Here is a 17,941-nt window from a genome sequence, read left to right on the forward strand (position 1 = left end):
TCGGCCTCATCCAGGACGGTGACGAGTCTGCTTACAGACAGGAGGTTAAGGAGCTGGCTGTCTGGTGCAGTCTCAACAACCTGGAGCTTAACACGCTCAAAACTGTGGAGATGATCGTGGACTTCAGGAGAAACCCCCCTGCTCTCCCCCCACTTACCATCATGAACAGCACCGTGACTGCAGTGGAGTCATTCAGATTCTTGGGCACCACCATCTCTCAGGACCTAAAGTGGGATATTCACATTGACTCCATTGTCAGGAAGGCCCAGCAGAGGCTGTACTTTCTTCGCCAGCTGAGGAAGTTCAACCTGCCACAGGACTTACTGAAACAGTTCTACTCTGCCATCATTGAATCCATCCTCTGCACCTCAATAACTGTCTGGTTCAGCTCAGCTACCAAATCTGACCTCAGAAGACTACGGAGGGTAGTCCGGACTGCTGAGCGAATCATTGGTACAACCCTCCCCACTCTCCAAGAACTGTACTTATCCAGAGTGAGCAAAAGGGCTGGTAAAATCACTCTGGACCCCTCACATCCAGCACACAACCTCTTTGAACTGTTACCATCTGGTCGACGCTACAGAGCTCTGAGCACCAGAACGACCAGACACAGGAACAGTTTCTTCCCTCAGTCAATACATCTCATGAACACTCAATAAATAAACGTAGAACACACAACTAATACATTATCCATTCACCACACTCACTTATTTTATTTTCTCATTTCTAATTTGCACATACTTCACCTGTACATACATAGTCGCCTATATTATATATTATATATTGTGTATTTTTTATTTTTTTTGCTGCTTTGTACATTGGTTATTGGCTATTTCCTGTTATTTTGTTTCATTACCTGTGTCCTGTCCTGTTACTGTCTTTCTTTCTGTTGCACTGTGGAGCTTCTGTCACTACAACAAATTCCTTGTATGTGTAAACATACTTGGCCAATAAAGCTCATTCTGATTCTGATTCTGATTCTGAATTCAACTTTATTTTTAAACTTGTCATTATCACATTAATCTGTCATTATCACATTAAATCAAACCACACCACAAAAACAACATTACTTTCATTTGTTGAGTTCAATTTGTCATATTTGTTGCAGGAAAACATTAGCATACAATAAATAAAATCAAAAAGCCTGTTTTTTAAATATCATGTCCATTGTCATTTTAAATGTATATAACATTTTATTGCAGTTGGTAAAATATTACATAATTATATAAATAGCATTCCACAATTTTTATATTCACTTTGGCTTTTTGCATTTTTTATAGAGAGGTAAAAGCCATTCAAATAGGCACCGATATTAAATATTGAAGGAAATCTCTAACTAAAGCCAACAATTATAATTCACTAAACTATAACTGGAGTGGGATGTTTGTAATCTTTTTATATAAAGACAGGCACAGAGTCTCTGAAGACCACTTGGTCTATATCTTGGCAACGAACAAGCAATATCTATATAATAAATAAGCTAATGTTCCACTGTGAAAATCTTGAGTTTATTGAAATCGGGTGGTTGAGTCTGGATTCTGTAGTAACTGTGCCAAATGATGCACACTTAACTAGCTTCACCAGAGGCTGAAAGAGATGAAGAGGTATGGGAAATCAGACAAAACATTTATCCTCGAGAAGATGAACTTTTTAGGTCCGTCTTGCATCATATTACCCTACTTACCAGGTGCTTCCTCTGGTGGGGAAGATTCGGCCTGAGCCTCAGTGTTGTTTTCTGTGGAAATATAGATGCATGGAATTATTTCCTTTAATTTAGGCTTTTTTTTTTTTTTTTCTTCATCCAGCCAAAAAATCCAGTTAAAAAAGCTTATTAAAATGCACTGAAATTCTCATATATATGACAAATATATCAGTCTACAGAGACCATTAGCTGATTTCAGGACACATCCTGTGTGTTTCTCATTACTAAAAATACAAAAAATATCAAATTAATATTTAAAATCAGTTGCTGTGTCCAGTAGAATATTATTTCTTGTTGCGTTCTGTTCTGTGGTTAGTCATTACATTATTTGACAATGTCAAAGTTTTTTTCCACATTGCACCCAAGACATTTGCATCCGTGGATAAATTGTCATTTACATTTAAAATTCAGGCAGTGAGGCATGCTGTGGCCCTCGCCACATTTAAGATCTGGCCAAAGAAACTACTGTTAAAGATGAAAATAATGCACTACTCCTAATTCCATTTTTTACGGTGTATTCACAATCCCGAAATCAAACCTGTTCATCTTAACTGGAACCTGGTTTCAGTAGCCAAAATCTTTTCTTTCTCAAGGTTCAGTTCTCCTAACCTTTTTCAGACCATCATCTGTTAGAAACCCTTAGTAAAACGTTCGGTAACAAGGGCTGGAAAGGGGAAATTAAGCAGGGTAGTGTTGTACTCCTGGGTCACCGAACAGTTAGTAGGATACTTGTCAGGTTACTTAAGAGTTAAACAATCACACTATTACCTGTTTAAACTAGTGCCAATACCTTTCACTTAAGTATGAATGTGTAAAATGGTGCTTTAACTTCTTATAACAATACAAATGTATTCCAGGAAGCCTTCATTGTAAAAGAGAATGCGCAAGGTGTTTTGCATCTACAGATATGTCCCTTGAAAGTACCAAAGCCATTTGCATGCACAAGCACAGAACAAGGTATTATGTACCTTAATCTTGAAGAACTACTCTGAGCCAGTTTTTCCATGAGACTTTGCTCACAGTCCCTTTAAGTTATGGAAACTGGCTGTTGTCTGTAAATGCGGAACGTACCACTTGGTGCTGGTTCTTCAGTATTCTCAGCTGTCGTGGAGGGGCTGGATTCGGGTTCAGCGGGCTGGTCAGTTGTAACAGCCTCAGCAGCTGCTGCTTCTGGTTCACTGTGAGCTACAGCAGCCTCAGTGCTCTGTACTTCCTCTGAGGCTTCAGGAGCTGCACTGGATGTCTGTGGAGATTCTTCAGCTTGGGTTTGGTCTGGAATCGTCTCAGTGTCTGCTGCAGGACCACCGTTTTCATTACTTGTTCCTTAGAGATTAAGACAAACATTTTAACCAGGGTTATTATCGTGAACTAAAACTAAAAGCATTAAAGGAATTCATTACTTAAAATAAAAACTTTCACTAAAATATAATCTGATCAAATATAATAAAACATAAAACTAAATGAAAATTAGAAATGTCTCCTTGGAAATTACTGGCAATAAGTTGAAGTTGGAGCACTTAACTAAAACTTATTAAAAACTATTAAGAAAATTAAAAAATGATGAAAAAAAACACAAAATAAAACAAAATCTTTAAATATCTAAATTTTAAATATTTACAAAAAATAAACCAGTATATCAATGATACTGAAATACCTTTTTAAAATATTATTTTACCTTATTATTTTTTATCATAAACAGTCAAAAACAATTGTTTTTTTCCATTATTATTTCTCTCATATTCACTCATCGTCATACACAGACACACACACATGTGTGTTTCTTTCCATAGACTTCTACTACTTTTATACTGACCAAACAATATTTTCTATCCCCTAATCCTTAACCTAACCCTTATAGAAAACCTGTTTGCATGGTTACACTTTCGGATAAACATTTTTCCGCAGGCCGGTCCCCACAATGTCAAAAAATTTCAGGTTTTACTATCCCTGTGGGACATTTGGTCACGCGCACACGTAGTTTTCAAACAGGTTTCCGCAGCACAAACCATCTCAGTTTCAATAGTGATAAAATAATCTAATTTGAGTTCAATAAGCTCGGTTCAACACATTTTATTACATTTAAATCTTTTCCACAGAATTCACATTTCATCAACACAGAATTATGAAAAATGTTTTGTCTTTTCTCTCTTTCCATCTTCTGTGTATCAAGTGTCAACAGCCTATACTTACATGAAACTGAAAGCAATACACTGACTTTCTGGTTAAATATCAAAACCTAATGTAACAACAGGTGCTGAAAGAAAATGGATGTATTAAAACAGGCAAACTAACAGAGCTTTATGACATTGGACATCTGTGATCTAAAGCACACAGCATTTACATGAAACCTTCTTTTCAGCTCCATAAGCACACACTTTGTTTAAATGTCACCACTATCAGGTTGACATGCATCACCACGCTTGAGGGAGCTCCTGAGGTGGGGAGGACCTCCTCTGATCACCTAAAATGTATTTCCTCAGATTCCAAGAACTCACCCAATGTGATAGCTCAGGAAACAGACATGCAACATTAACAAAGCAAAACAAATTTCCTTCATTTGCTTGACAAATTTAATTCAATACAACCAAAGTCAAAATTCTATTTAAATGTATTTTGTTCTTTGCGTTTTTTAAAAACACACACATTTTATGAATTTTAATGAGATTGCAATCATCAAAATAAAACATGTTAATGTATATAGAAAGGTGTGTTTTGTGTGTATATTTTAGGTGTTCTGACCAGTCACCAATTTAAGCATTTTGACATTTCTAATCACATTTTTTCTGCTGCCGTGTGGCAAATCCATTTTTAAAAGTAAAAATATTTTGTTTCTGTGGCTCAACTGAGCATGATGCGGGTTTGTATCCAGTAAATGCATTTTGCCACTGTGGATAAAAACATCTGCCAAATACATAAATGTAAATGTAACATGGGATCATAAAAACTACATGCATGCTAATTATAAAACCACATAATATAGTGCTTCTCTGAAAGAATGTTAATCATTTAAAAAGCAGTTATTGTCATCTAAACCATAAAAACATCCCTTTTCTAGTAACTTTCAGTTAAAAGTCTTAAGGTTTAAGGTCTGGGCAAGCAGTTTAACCTTAGGTTTCTCCATGGGGACTTTTAGTGTAATGAATGCAGTAAGTTTCTCTATGAGTCAAGTAGATCTAAACTGTATGGCGGACTGATGACAGCATTCTGGATAAGGATCTGGGTGCCTTACACAATAGTTGAGGGTTCAGTTTCAAGTTAAGTTGAGCCAGGATCGGAAAAGTAACTAAGATCACAATCTTCCTCTATCACTTAAGGATCTGCCATGCATTTTAACATTGGTGTCTACACATTATGACATCTATATCACACTATGAATGTACCAAATGCAGTGCCCCCTAACCAACACTTCTTCTTCTTTAACTTCATGAAACACCTTTCAAATCTACAATATTTGACTAAATATATATCAATTGTGATTTTTTTGGGGGGGGTAGTGTATTCTTACCTGATGTGCTTCCATCTTGTTTGGTGCTGGGTCGTGTTGTGTCTTGAGCTGTGGTCTGAGTGCTAGAAGTGCATCCCATCGTGTCTTCCTCTGACAGCAGTGAAGTTAAGCACTTTAGTGAGTGTTGTCGTGCCCAGCGGCGTACATCGACTTCAAGTGCAGGAGGAATATGCTAATTAAACGCGCAGTTGATAGAGACAGCACTCATTCCCTGCTCATTGAACACATTGAGTGTGTATGAGCCTGCTCTTATTCCCGGTAACTTTACAGCTTACAGTTGAATTTGCAATGCTAAAACATCAGCGACGTTCTGTCCTCTCTGATTAAAATGCTAAGAAATTACAGATGACGCTTGGTGTTCAACTTAGGTTCTAACAACCAAATAACGATATAAATCCGATAGGTTTAATAAGAGTACATTTATTCTAACTTTAAAATAACATCACGTACTCTATGTTTTGGTTGAGTAATGATTTTGGCGACATCTATAGGTGACATCTGGAGTAGCGCTGGACAACCCCAACTAAACTGTCATAAAAATCACTGTAGGCTGTACTTCTACATCTCAATATATATTCCTACCGTCCATAACTAAATCTTGTCCGTGCGCAGAGAACGCTATATATGCTTATGAAACTCACTGCTTATATATAAGTGTATGCAGGTGCATCTCAATAAATTAGAATGTCGTGGAAAAGTTCATTTATTTCAGTAATTCAACTCAAATTGTGAAACTCGTGTATTAAATAAATTCAATGCACACAGACTGAAGTAGTTTAAGTCTTTGGTTCTTTTAATTGTGATGATTTAGGCTCACATTTAACAAAAACCCACCCATTCACAAACAAATTAGAATACTTCATAAGACCAATAAAAAAACACATTTTTAGTGAATTGTTGGCCTTCTGGAAAGTATGTTCATTTACTGTATATGTACTCAATACTTGGTAGGGGCTCGTTTTGCTTTAATTACTGCCTCAATTCGGCGTGGCATGGAGTTGATCAGTTTGTGGCACTGCTCAGGTGTAATGGAAGCCCAGGTTGCTTTGATAGCGGCCTTCAGGTCATCTGCATTGTTGGGTCTGGTGTCTCTCATCTTCCTCTTGACAATACCCCATAGATTCTCTATGGGGTTCAGGTCAGGCGAGTTTGCTGGCCAATCAAACACAGTAACACCATGCTCATTGAACTAGCTTTTGGTACCTTTGGCAGTGTGGGCAGGTGCCAAGTCCTGCTGGAAAATGAAATCAGCATCTCCATAAAGCTTGTCAGCAGAAGGAAGCATGAAGTGCTCTAAAATTTCCTGGTAGATGGCTGCGTTGACTGTGGACTTCAGAAAACACAGTGGACCAACACCAGCAGATGACATGGCAGCCCAAATCATCACTGACTGTGGAAACTTCACACTGGACTTCAAGCAACATTGATTCTGTGCCTCTCCACTCTTCCTCCAGACTCTCGGACCTTGATTTCCAAATGAAATGCAAAATTTACTTTCATCGGAAAAGAGGACTTTGGACCACTGAGCAACAGTCCAGTTCTTTTTCGCCACAGCCCAGGTAAGACGCTTCTGACGTTGTTTCTGTTTCAGAAGTGGCTTGGTAGCCCTTTTCCTGAAGACGTCTGAGCGTGGTGACTCTTGATGCACTGACTCCAGCTTCAGTCCACTCCTTGTGAAGCTCTCACAAGTGTTTAAATCAGCTTTGCTTGACAGTATTCTCAAGCTTGCAGTCATCCATGTTGCTTGTGCACCTTTTCCTACCCAAATTCTTCCTTCCAGTCAACTTTGCATTTAATATGCTTTGATACATTTTTGTGGTTTCAAAGAACAAGAGATGCCCGGAATTTATACTGTATGGATGGTCATTAATTGAAACTCAAATGTAAATATTCTAATATTCTGAGATACTGATTTTTGACTTTCATCAGCTGTAAGCTCTAATCATCAAAATTAAAACCAAAAAACTTTTGAAATGTTTTACTTTACATGCAATGAATCTAAAATATATGAAAGTTTCACTTTTTGAAATAACTTACAAAACACTTTTTCACAACATTCTAATTTGAGATGCACCTGTATGTATATGTATATATATATATATATATATATATATATATATATATATATATATATATATATATATATATATAGTGTATATATATTATTTGATATAAGGTTCTCTGAAAAGTTGTCCGTTTTAAATTATACGCTTTTTGCATACGCTTAAAAAAATGAGACGACTTATATTTGTGGGCATTATGACAACAACAAATGCTGTCTGAGAAGTGTTTGGGGTATCAAAAACGGGTATTTAATGTGCTTCAATCATACCCCACGGCTATTTAAAGTGCTTCGATCATGCTGCATAAAAATTTTACATTAAGGGACACCCATATGTAACCTAGAAATACAATGAATCTTGTTCTCTTTACATAGGTTTTAAAAGGTGGATACATGGGTTTGGCTAAAAGAAAATTTTGGTTTCGTCTGTAGGTATTTATACTATATTGACTGGCTTAAATAGAATTAAAATACAATTTTCATTGACTAAAATTAGACGAAAATAGTCATGGATAATTCTGACTAAAATGCTCAGACTTTTAGTTGGCTGAAACTTGACCAGCCTAAAGAGTATGAACGTGACTAAAACTAATAAAAACTAAAAATGACAGCTTCACACAAAGACTAGACTAAAATTAAAACAGGCCGCCAAAAACAACACTAGTTTAAAACAAACACTTTATGCCTTTTTAATACATGTTGTTGAATTTTGTCCCTCTGTTTGTCCTCCATTATGAGAAACACATATAGGCATAGAACATAACACATAGATTGTTAAGCATTTGGAAGTACAGTAGTGGTGCAAGCGAGAGTAGCCCAACTTCAGCTGGCCCGACTGTTGGCCTTCCTACACCTTTTTAAGCAGAAGTCCATAAGGTCGAATTGAGCTCTTTACTATTTCTTTTTCTTTTGCAGCAGATATGCCTACTGGTATGGGGACCAACCAGATGTCTTTGTCCTTGATTTCCCTCTTCTGGGGGTTGATTCTATTTTGCATGATGACTTCATAAGTTTTCCCATTGTTTTGCGACGTGAAGTTCTTGCTTTTCGCAAACATATCTGCTACGTTGATGTCTGGAGATGAATAAATCCCTCTTCCGTACGCCTGACGGTCTCCCGCCTTGAAGTGAGTCTGTATGATGCCTTCAGCCCCCTCTAAACCGGTTCCGTGGTAGGAGACGTGCCACTCACCGGGCACTGAACGGCTCCTCCATCCGTCTGCTCCCAGCCAAACGTTCCCGTCCGGATATTTATCCAGGACCTTCAGGGCGAAGCGCATCCAGCCGTAGGGCCGCTTGTACGGCTCGTCTCCGCGCATGCACACAGAATCAAACTTTGGCTCGGACATGTTCGTGAAGTCGAAGTCAAACACTGGATCAAAAAAGTCATCGGAGATCACAAATAAGTCCTTTCGGAGAGAAGAGCTCACACTGTCGCTTTTCGGGGTCTCTTGTGAATTGTTCCGATCAACTGACAATTGCTTTAGTAAAGACGTTAGACCAGTCACATTTTGCACTGCTTTATCAAGTAAGGCAAGAGTTGTCAGATTGGTAATTTGCAGTTGAGTGGCTTTATCTAAATCCTTACAATCTGACTGCAATGTCACAGTGACTCCCAGAATAGCAGAGAGCGCCTCAGTCAAGATGTTTGACATGCAATTTAGACCCCAGTGTTCACGTTGAGGAAATCAAGTGTGCAAAACATATGTTTTTTCTAGGCTGTTTTATTCAGGTTGGTTTTATTTTGCAATGCACAAAATCAAACTTAGGCTACATCACACAAAATACAAACGATGTATTTTATTGTAAAACACATTAATTGAAGTAAGTGTGTCATAATGAAAGACTGGAGGATTCAAGCTGCGGGAAACAATAACGGTTTTATTGAAAACACGTCAGAATGAGAACAGTCAGAAACACTAGAATGCACCGCGTCCGTCAGGCTCCGTAACGCAGGGATGCAACGTAGGGCCAAGTGTCCAGTGACGGAGTCCAGGAGACGACTATGATCTGGAGACGAAAAATCAGGAGACAGGAACATGCGGGTCTCGGTGACCAACACACGGCAGGTAATCCAAGGATCTGACAACACAGGACAGCGTGAGAGTGACTGATATAGCGCTGATAATGATCCGCAGCTGGAGCGAATCAGCCTCAATCAGCCACACCCACGCACACTCCAAAACAGAGCGAGGATGACACAGTGAACCCACGAACCGTGACAAAGTGTCTGTTGGACAGTTAAACTGAAAGCAAAACTGTACATGGGTGAAAATAAGAATAATAAGATCATGTTTTCTTAGTCAAAGCAAACTAAAACTTTGCACGCTTGATAAGTTTGACTGACTTTGTGACAAGGACTAATAGCTACACAACAACAAACAAAATCAAACTCATATAGCTTTGTGTTATTCATAAATCAGTAAGCCAAAATATACACTCTAAAAAATGCAGGGTTAAATACAACCCAGTGCTGGGTAAAATATGGACACACTTGGGTTGTTTTGGCCCAGTGGTGAGGTTACTACCCAGAAGGTTGGACAAAACATTTAACCCAACCGCTGGGTCAAAACAACCCAGCTGCTGGGTTTGTCCATATTTCACCCAGCACTGGGTTGTATTTAACCCAGCATATGGTGAATGGCCTGCTTCTTCTGAGATTCTGAAGTGTGCAACCAATGGACACTTTATTATGTCACATGAGAGGAATCAACATGTTCACAAAGGACACGACACAACTGACAGCTCACATGACAGTGCCACAAAACAGAGATTCTACACCCATGCATATGCATAGAATGCATTTATTTAATAACAGCCATTCAAATAATTTCTTCATTAAATGCAGAATATATTTTGACAGTGTGTGTCATTTCAGATGCATCATTTGTTTTGTTTACTTTGGGTGGATGAGGGAAAATATCTGAGATGCTTTCACAATTCAATAAACAGACAAAGTAACAAAAATATAAGAATAAGAACATTTCAGATGTTCTTGTAATTTTGGAAATTTATGACTATATTATATATTAGTCTATACTATGTTCAAAATAGTAATAATGAAGATATGTATGTTTGACAGGCCTAGTTTTTTGAGCGAGCCTTTGCCAGTGGCTCTCAACCAGGGGCTTGAGGCCCATTAAGGAGCATCAGCAAATTTCGGAGGAAGCCTCAAGATGACTTTGAATTATTTAAAACGAGAATAATTAAAATAAACTAAAATAACTAATTATAAAATATACATTTATTAATTGAATTTACTCCCTCAACTGTTGAGGACCAGAGTTCCATTGGCTTGAAAAACCTAGATATATGAGGTAACACGTGATTCTAAAGCTGTGTAAATTAATAAAGTCTTACCCATGGCATTAGACTATTAGCCTATAATTAATATGACTCTCTTCTGGCGACAAGTGGTGACTGTTCTGAGATCAGTGGTCTGAGAATGAGGTCTCTGCAGAGCAACAAAAGGCGTGCCTCAATTTTGGGGCGTTTTCCAACTGGGTAGGCGTTTTCCAACCTCTGTGCCTGGTTTGCTAAAACTTGAGTGGGCGATTCCTAGTACTTGAATACGCTTTTCCCATCAGATATGAGTGAGAAAGCGGTGAAATGAGGAGAGATATCACCTGTCCTGCATATGGATGTAAGTGGATTTTTGTAAATTCACATTTTGTCTAAGTTAATGTTTTAATTAGTTTGTGTAAATTTGCTTGCAACATGATTAGACAGAAAAAGCTCCAAGAGGTCTGCCACTTACAGTCTATCGCTAACCATTATTAGCAAACATTCGCTAACTTTTTGGTGCATAAGTTTGTTACTTTAGTGTTGATGGTGGTAGTTCGCTTAATTTTTTCCTGTCGGCGTATTCTAATATAAAAATTAATAGTTAGCTTGTCAGACTAGAAAACACTACATAAATAAGTTAATAAATAGTTGTAAACAAATGTTAATGGACTATTCCACCGAATAGGTGCCATTTATGTCCCCAGGACATTATGGCCCGGTTTCAGCCTAAACCAGGATTAGTCTATAGTTCAATTAGGACATTTAAATAATTTTCATAAACATGCTTAGAAAAAAACATTACTGGTGTTCATCTTGAGACAAAACAAATGCATTGATATATTTTAAGATCAGTCAGTGCAAGTTTATTTCAGTTGAAACAGCTCAGACTTACATTTTAGTCTAGGACTAGGCTTTAAAATTGTTTTTTAAAAACAAACCGGAGGGTATAGGTACTAATATGTACAAAAAATAACTGTAAATACATTTTAAGGAAAGTGTTGTGCACATTAATCTAACTGCAAATTTTATCTAATTAAAACATTATTAAAAACTATAATATTTTGGATAAATTATTTTTTCATTCAGTCCAGAACACACTCCCTTCATATATGAAATGGTGTTTGAGTGTGAGGTGCGCTGTAAGAAAACAAGAAAAGCTCCACAGAAAAGCTGAAAAAGCATTGCTTGTTAAGTTTATTATTTTTAATATCATGGTCGTGACCCTGCACCCCAGAACCTCAATGACCTGAGGGCAGCCCTTTAAGAAGAGTGGGATGCTGTGCCTCCCCAGACAATAAGTCAGTTTGCAAAAGTTGAATATCCCTAACTTTTTGTGAGTAGTACATGTCATTTTTTGCATTATACTCCAGTATAAATTGAGTATTAAAGTATGCTATTCACAATAATTGCCAAGTGATTATTTGACATTTTGTACTATTATTATCTGTTTATTTACCTCATTAGGAATATCCACATACTGCAAGAAATGCAGTAATTGTGGTATGTTTTACCGATACCAGGACTGGATGCATGGGCTTCACAACTTTAATGATAAAGTGCTGCTAAGCATCTTTCTATGCATCTTCATAAGGAATTCTGTTCAGGTTTTGTTTCTGAAATTTAAAATACATTAGGCTCAAGATTGTTCAACTTAATCTAGCACTGATATATGTTCTCATGACTGTTCTCACTCAGGATCATGTGTCAGTTGGAAGGGTGCGTTCCATATTGCAAAAGACAACACGCGTGCCTTACCCAAAGGAGACAGAGTTTCTTCAGGCATATTTACATTTTGAGGCACTAACTCACCATGATTATGCCTTTTCGTGTCTAAAATGTGGACATCATCCTCCAGTTGTTGTAATGGACTTACATAAAAAGGGAGTGTTAAACATGGCAGGTAAACAATCATAGTTTTTTGTCATTTTCTATTTGCAGTTAATTTGTGTTAATTTAATTTTGTTTCTTTATCCAGTCAGTGACATAAGTGAGCCAACTGAAACCTTCAATGGAGAGGTGAATTCCGAGGAGTTCTGGGAGACTTTCAATGGAGAGGATTGCAACTGGCTTGTTGAGGAGTAAGTTGCAAAAAGACAATTAGGCTATCATGTGCAATAATGTAAACAACTTCCTTGTCTCTTGTACATATACTAGTTGAGTTCATTGCATCAGTGGTTCCCAACCACGTTCCTGGAGGCCCACCAACACTGCTCATTTTGCATCTCTCCATTGTCTGATACAAACATTTCTGATCTTGGAGTCTCTACTAATGAGCTGATGATCTGAATCGGGTGTGTTTGATTAAGGAGATATGGAAAACATGCAGTGTTGGGGGGCCTCCAGGAATGTGGTTGAGAACCACTGCATTACACATGTATTTCCACATCTAAACAAAATGCCTTGTTTCAAGAATTTGTTTCACTACATTATTTTCTGTATGATTTTAGTTGGAGACACAAATCCTTACACTTTGAAACCCAATTATGAGAACTGGGCCCCATGGATCGGCCCCCATGGATCGGCAGACACACACGCAGGTCACCATCTGTGATAAACACAGAGTGGAAGAAAGTGCAGACCACAAATACACTAGACAACATCGCTGAAATAGACATGACAGAAGAGAGACTCAGTGATGAATTAATGAAGCTAAAGGTATGCACCAGCTCAGTATAAATCTCTATAGCCTCTTATAATTTGCAGTTGATTAAAAATGGTGATGGTTGACCAGTAATGAAACAATCACTATGCAGGTCTAAATCAGTTGTTACCTTCTAGTCGTAGTTAGAACTAACACACAAAGAGCTAGTTTCATATTGTAATGTAATATCAAACATATGTGTGCTTTACCAGGTTGCAGACATTGGAAAACTCTGCAAGGCCTGTGGAGTTGGCACTGAAGGATCAAAGACTGATCTTCTATCCAGACTGAGAGAAGAAATGCAAAACAGAACTGCATACGACAAGACTTTTTCAAAAAGTTTGGGGAGCATCAGGTATATGGTGGGCTCTGTGAGTTCAAATGTACATGTTCTGAAAGTTAATGAATTTCATTCACTAAACAAACTATACTCCTCTTTGTCAGGTGGATGGGCAGCCATTTTATGCCCTTGTAGTCTGTCCTTTTGTTGGAGAAATTCCCACCAAGGTGTTTGACTCTTTCTTTCTTTCTTTCTCTCTTTCTTTCTTTCTTTCTTTCTTTCTTTCTTTCTTTCTTTCTTTCTTTCTTTCTTTCTTTCATTTTCCTTGTTATTAGTCCTTTTCTAAAAAATAATGACAAGGATGGCAAAATGCCTTTACAGTTAGTGTGACTTTTAGTTGTCATATCTTCATGCAATGAAACTTGATATACTGTATTATTAATGTGTTTTTATGTCATAAATTTATCAAGATCGGTCATGGAAATCCAGCAAAGAAAGAGACGGCGGACTGACAAGCCACACAAAACTGGTATGATCTATTTTGTTTGAGGTGCTCTATTATTTATAGTAAATGTTGACTGTCATTTACTGATGTTCTTCATTTGTCCCTTCATAGTGGGATGAAAAAAACGGGAAAACGGGGAAAAAAAACCGTTGACCAACCCCTGAACATACAGGAGGCATGTATTTGTTATTACTCAATTTATAAAATGCAAGGGAATCATTATAAACAAGAAGTTCAGATTATGTTTTGTTCATGTATAGCTTCCTCCGCTGGTCCTTCGTGAAATCTTACTAGAGGTTGTGCTTCAAGATGGTGATGTTGCAATTGGCTCCCTTGCCCTCACCTGCAGGTGCTTCAACAGCATTGTGAGCATGGAAAGTTTCCGCCGAGAGGCTCACTTTTGGTGGTTGGACAGTAAGTTTTATTAGTGTCACTGTTTGGTTAATCACAGCTCTCTCTCTGTTTTTTCTCAGTTATGTATGGTTGAATATTAAGACAATGATGAGGTCAGCTGACAACCTTTTTTTTTTCAGGTGTCGTGAACTGATTTCACAAACCTGTACAGGGTTCCATACAGTCTATCCAGATGTCTCCATTGTGAGACTACATACAAAGACTGTGGTGAAGGCTACAGAGGAAGAGGGCAAAGAGGTGTGATGCAGGGGTTCTTTGGCTCTGATGACTTCCAAGGATACTGCGCAAGCGACTGTTTCTATGAGGCTGGAGGAAGCATCTAATGTTTCATGCAATGTGTTCCTCATGTTTGAACTTGCCACATTTATTGCTTATTTTATTTTATTGGATTCTCTCTTTTTTACTATTACATTAAGTAGAGAATGCTGCATTTATCAATATAGTTTTTCATCATATTGGTTACAGTATCTATATGGTCAATAAAGTGATGCTAATGTTTAAAGTTTTCAGAGTCATTATTCTAAGTTAACACATTTTACCTTAATTTAAAGGTCAATACGTTTTACTTTATATATCATTTAATGTAAGCTACAAATATCAGTCATTACATATAAATATCATATTTTGAAAAATACAGATGAGAAAGACCAATACAATCATTTTCACCATTGCTTTACAATAGGATTTGGTAACTTTATTGGAAATTGCTATTAATTTTCCTTGTTAATCACCGTTACAACTTGATTTATGTTGTGTTGTTCACACACACACACACAAAACGAAAATAAAACAGTAATGTAATTATAAATAGTTGAGTAATAAAGTAATTTTTTTTTTTTTTTTAAAGTAATACTTTTAGCTTTTAAGGTTTACATTTAGAGAAAATTGCATGCAGGTAGGAGAGAATATTATAAAATATAATACACACTCACAGGCTATTATATACAAGATCTGTATCTTATAACATAAGAACGGGAAATTTGGTTTATGAAAGAATTCCATATTAAAGATCTCTCAGTAGTTTAATGTAACACTTTTTTAAAAAAAAAGAAAATAGGTACTGTAGCCTGTATTTTATACACATATTTTATTTTGACATAAATGCTGTCGCGATATCGACATAATAGTAAAAATCAAGAAAAAGCGAGAAATAATAACGCATTTCCGCTTCTGAAAGGGCTTCCGTACGGGTTTGATTGGATGGTTGGAAAATGCCTAGACCGGTTTGAAAACGCCCAATAATTGGGAAACACCTTCTTCTTGTTCCGCAGAGACCTATATTTGAGTGGTCTCGCGAGGTTTACGCGCGCGGTGCACGCTGGGAAGTCCTTTCTCTACGAGGCCATCTTGGTGAGATCAGGAGGTGAGCGCGGCTCTGTGGGAAACTATTAAAATACTCATTTTAAGACTTCTGTCAAGGATACAAACGCATGATTTTAAAAGTGTAGGTCTTGATTGGTCGCTCTTCTGTGTTTAGGTTGGCCAGATCGGACTAATCAGGAAAAATGGTGGCCGCGAAGAAAACGGTGAGTGGAGCGGAGAACTTCACGTGGACGAGCCGCTACAGGCCTGATTATAAAAAACAACACGTTTCCATCCACAAACACTGCTCTATACGATTAAAGCTGCGCTGTTGAAGTGTTAATACGCATTGTATGGGGCAAATGTTTCTCTCTTATCGGTGACGGCTAAAAGCTAAACGTGCAGCTGCTTATGTTTCTAGTACAGAGGATTTGTTTTGTAGTGTATATGTCATTATTAATATATTTAATATAAATGTCTCTACAACGTGATGCGTTTTTATCAGACAAACGCTTATTACGTAAATCAAAGCCGCATTTGATAAATCATTATGTCCCAATGTGCAATGAATGTAGTAACGTTACTGGAGCAATACTTATGAAATGTCATTGAGAGATAGTATTGAATTGTACGTTAGTTTGGTCACATTATGTATAATGAACACTGTTTATAAGTTTATTTGACGTGAGCCTCATAGTGTGAATGGGATGTGGCTTTGGGAAATGTAACTTATTTGTGAATTATTATTATTATTATGTGCTAGACTTAATGCACATATGTGACCCTGGACCACAAAACCAGTCTTAAGTGTACATTTTTCCAAATTGAGATTTATAGATAGATAAAAAAGGAATAAATAAGCTTTCCATTGATTTGTTAGGATAGGACAGTATTTGGCTGAGGTACAACTATTTGAAAATCTGGAATCTGAGAGTGCAAAAAATCTAAATATTGCGAAAATTGCCTTTAAAGTTGTCCAAATGAAGTTCTTAGCAATGCATATTACTAATCATAAATTTAGTTTTGATATATTTAAAGTAGGAAATGTACAAAATATCTTCATGGATCATGATCTTTACTTAATATCCTAATGATTGTTGGCATAAAAGAAAAATTTATAATTTTGACCAATACAATGTATTGTTGGCTATTACTACAAATATACCCCAGCGAATCAAGACTGGTTTTGTGGTCCAGGGTCACATATTAGTCTAGTGCACAAGATTAATATACAGAATTCACACCCCTTTCAAAGAAATTACTGATAATAGCCTGATGTAAGATATATTTGACATGTTAGTCACTGCGTTGTCAAGGTGTACTTTTTAACATTCTGTGCTCTAGGTGTATTTATGGTTTCATCTTTACAGAAAAAGTCCCTGGAGTCCATCAACTCTAGACTGCAGCTTGTGATGAAGAGCGGTAAATACGTTCTCGGATACAAGCAGTCTCAGAAAATGATTCGCCAAGGAAAAGCCAAGCTGGTAATCCTTGCCAACAACTGTCCCGCTCTGAGGTGTGTGCTTTTTACTGCTCCGTGACCCCTCTGGCATTATTCAAATAATCTGTGGTGTCTTAGTCAATACAATTGTATAAGGGTTGAGGATATTTTAATGATTCATAATTTTTTTTCTTTCTAGGAAATCTGAGATTGAGTACTACGCTATGTTGGCCAAAACCGGAGTCCATCATTACAGTGGAAACAACATTGAGCTTGGCACAGCCTGTGGCAGATACTACAGGGTGTGCACACTGGCCATCATTGACCCTGGTGTGTATTCATGCATCTGTTCCATTCAGTGGGACAACTGATGTGACTTGATCTTACGCTTTTGATTTATTGTAGCTAGTTTAGTAGATAAGTACATGTACATTTAAAAAAAAACTCTAGAGTATCTTAGACATTGTCTGACTGTCCTTTGCATTTTTAATATCAATATTGTAATATTGTGTCCAGGTTAAATGAATTGCTCTGTCATTAATGCCTTTCTCTTGTGTTGATAGGCGATTCTGACATCATCAGAAGCATGCCAGACCAGCAGCAGGGGGAGAAGTAGAGCAATTTGCAGGGATGTTATTACAAATAAAGAAGTTGAAATGGTTTTTGGTTATTTTTGTCTCAGCTTTTGTTCAGACTTGATGTCTAATGGGTAAAAAGCGTGAACTTTTCCCCCTTCTCATCTTTTGATCTTTGATGTTGAGGAATGGGATATTGTTTAGTCACTATTTTTCAGTTATTTTTTTTA

General features: G+C 37.2%; 2 protein-coding genes and 1 long non-coding RNA gene across 3 annotated transcripts; 2 read left to right on the plus strand and 1 right to left on the minus strand.

Annotated features, from left to right (window-relative positions):
* Window positions 1–983: 983 nt before the first annotated feature.
* On the minus strand, window positions 984–5,667 carry LOC306885097 (uncharacterized protein). Its single transcript, XM_079441435.1, has 4 exons — window positions 5,208–5,667; window positions 2,774–3,025; window positions 1,685–1,735; window positions 984–1,587 (listed from the first exon to the last, which is right to left on the minus strand). Exons 1-4 carry the CDS (start codon window positions 5,284–5,286, stop codon window positions 1,568–1,570), a joined length of 402 nt encoding a protein of 133 aa, XP_079297561.1. The 5' UTR covers window positions 5,287–5,667; the 3' UTR covers window positions 984–1,567.
* A 5,186-nt stretch (window positions 5,668–10,853) lies between these two features.
* LOC306885229 lies at window positions 10,854–14,893 on the plus strand. Its single transcript, XR_013785520.1, has 11 exons — window positions 10,854–10,911; window positions 12,018–12,157; window positions 12,249–12,453; window positions 12,529–12,631; window positions 13,001–13,208; window positions 13,407–13,549; window positions 13,639–13,701; window positions 13,945–14,003; window positions 14,091–14,154; window positions 14,240–14,393; window positions 14,513–14,893. It is a non-coding gene; the product is annotated as an uncharacterized lncRNA (long non-coding RNA).
* An 816-nt stretch (window positions 14,894–15,709) lies between these two features.
* On the plus strand, window positions 15,710–17,798 carry LOC306885247 (large ribosomal subunit protein eL30). The gene is made up of 5 exons (XM_079441653.1): window positions 15,710–15,756; window positions 15,871–15,919; window positions 17,066–17,211; window positions 17,336–17,466; window positions 17,700–17,798. Exons 2-5 carry the CDS (start codon window positions 15,899–15,901, stop codon window positions 17,750–17,752), a joined length of 351 nt encoding a protein of 116 aa, XP_079297779.1. The 5' UTR covers window positions 15,710–15,756; window positions 15,871–15,898; the 3' UTR covers window positions 17,753–17,798.
* Window positions 17,799–17,941: the final 143 nt, after the last annotated feature.

Source organism: Barbus barbus, assembly GCF_936440315.1.
Source record: "Barbus barbus genome assembly, chromosome: 19".
NCBI classification, from domain to species: Eukaryota; Metazoa; Chordata; class Actinopteri; order Cypriniformes; family Cyprinidae; genus Barbus; species Barbus barbus.

Coding starts and splice junctions, on each gene's coding strand:
- LOC306885097 (XM_079441435.1), bottom strand. CDS start 5,286: ATGGGATGCACTTCTAGCACTCAGACCACAGCTCAAGACACAACACGA. Junction 1,736..2,773: donor TGAAGAACCAGCACCAAGTG/GTACGTTCCGCA, acceptor ATATTTCCACAG/AAAACAACACTGAGGCTCAG. Junction 1,588..1,684: donor CCCACCAGAGGAAGCACCTG/GTAAGTAGGGTA, acceptor CATCTCTTTCAG/CCTCTGGTGAAGCTAGTTAA.
- LOC306885247 (XM_079441653.1), top strand. CDS start 15,899: ATGGTGGCCGCGAAGAAAACG. Junction 17,212..17,335: donor AACAACTGTCCCGCTCTGAG/GTGTGTGCTTTT, acceptor TTTTCTTTCTAG/GAAATCTGAGATTGAGTACT. Junction 17,467..17,699: donor ACTGGCCATCATTGACCCTG/GTGTGTATTCAT, acceptor TTGTGTTGATAG/GCGATTCTGACATCATCAGA.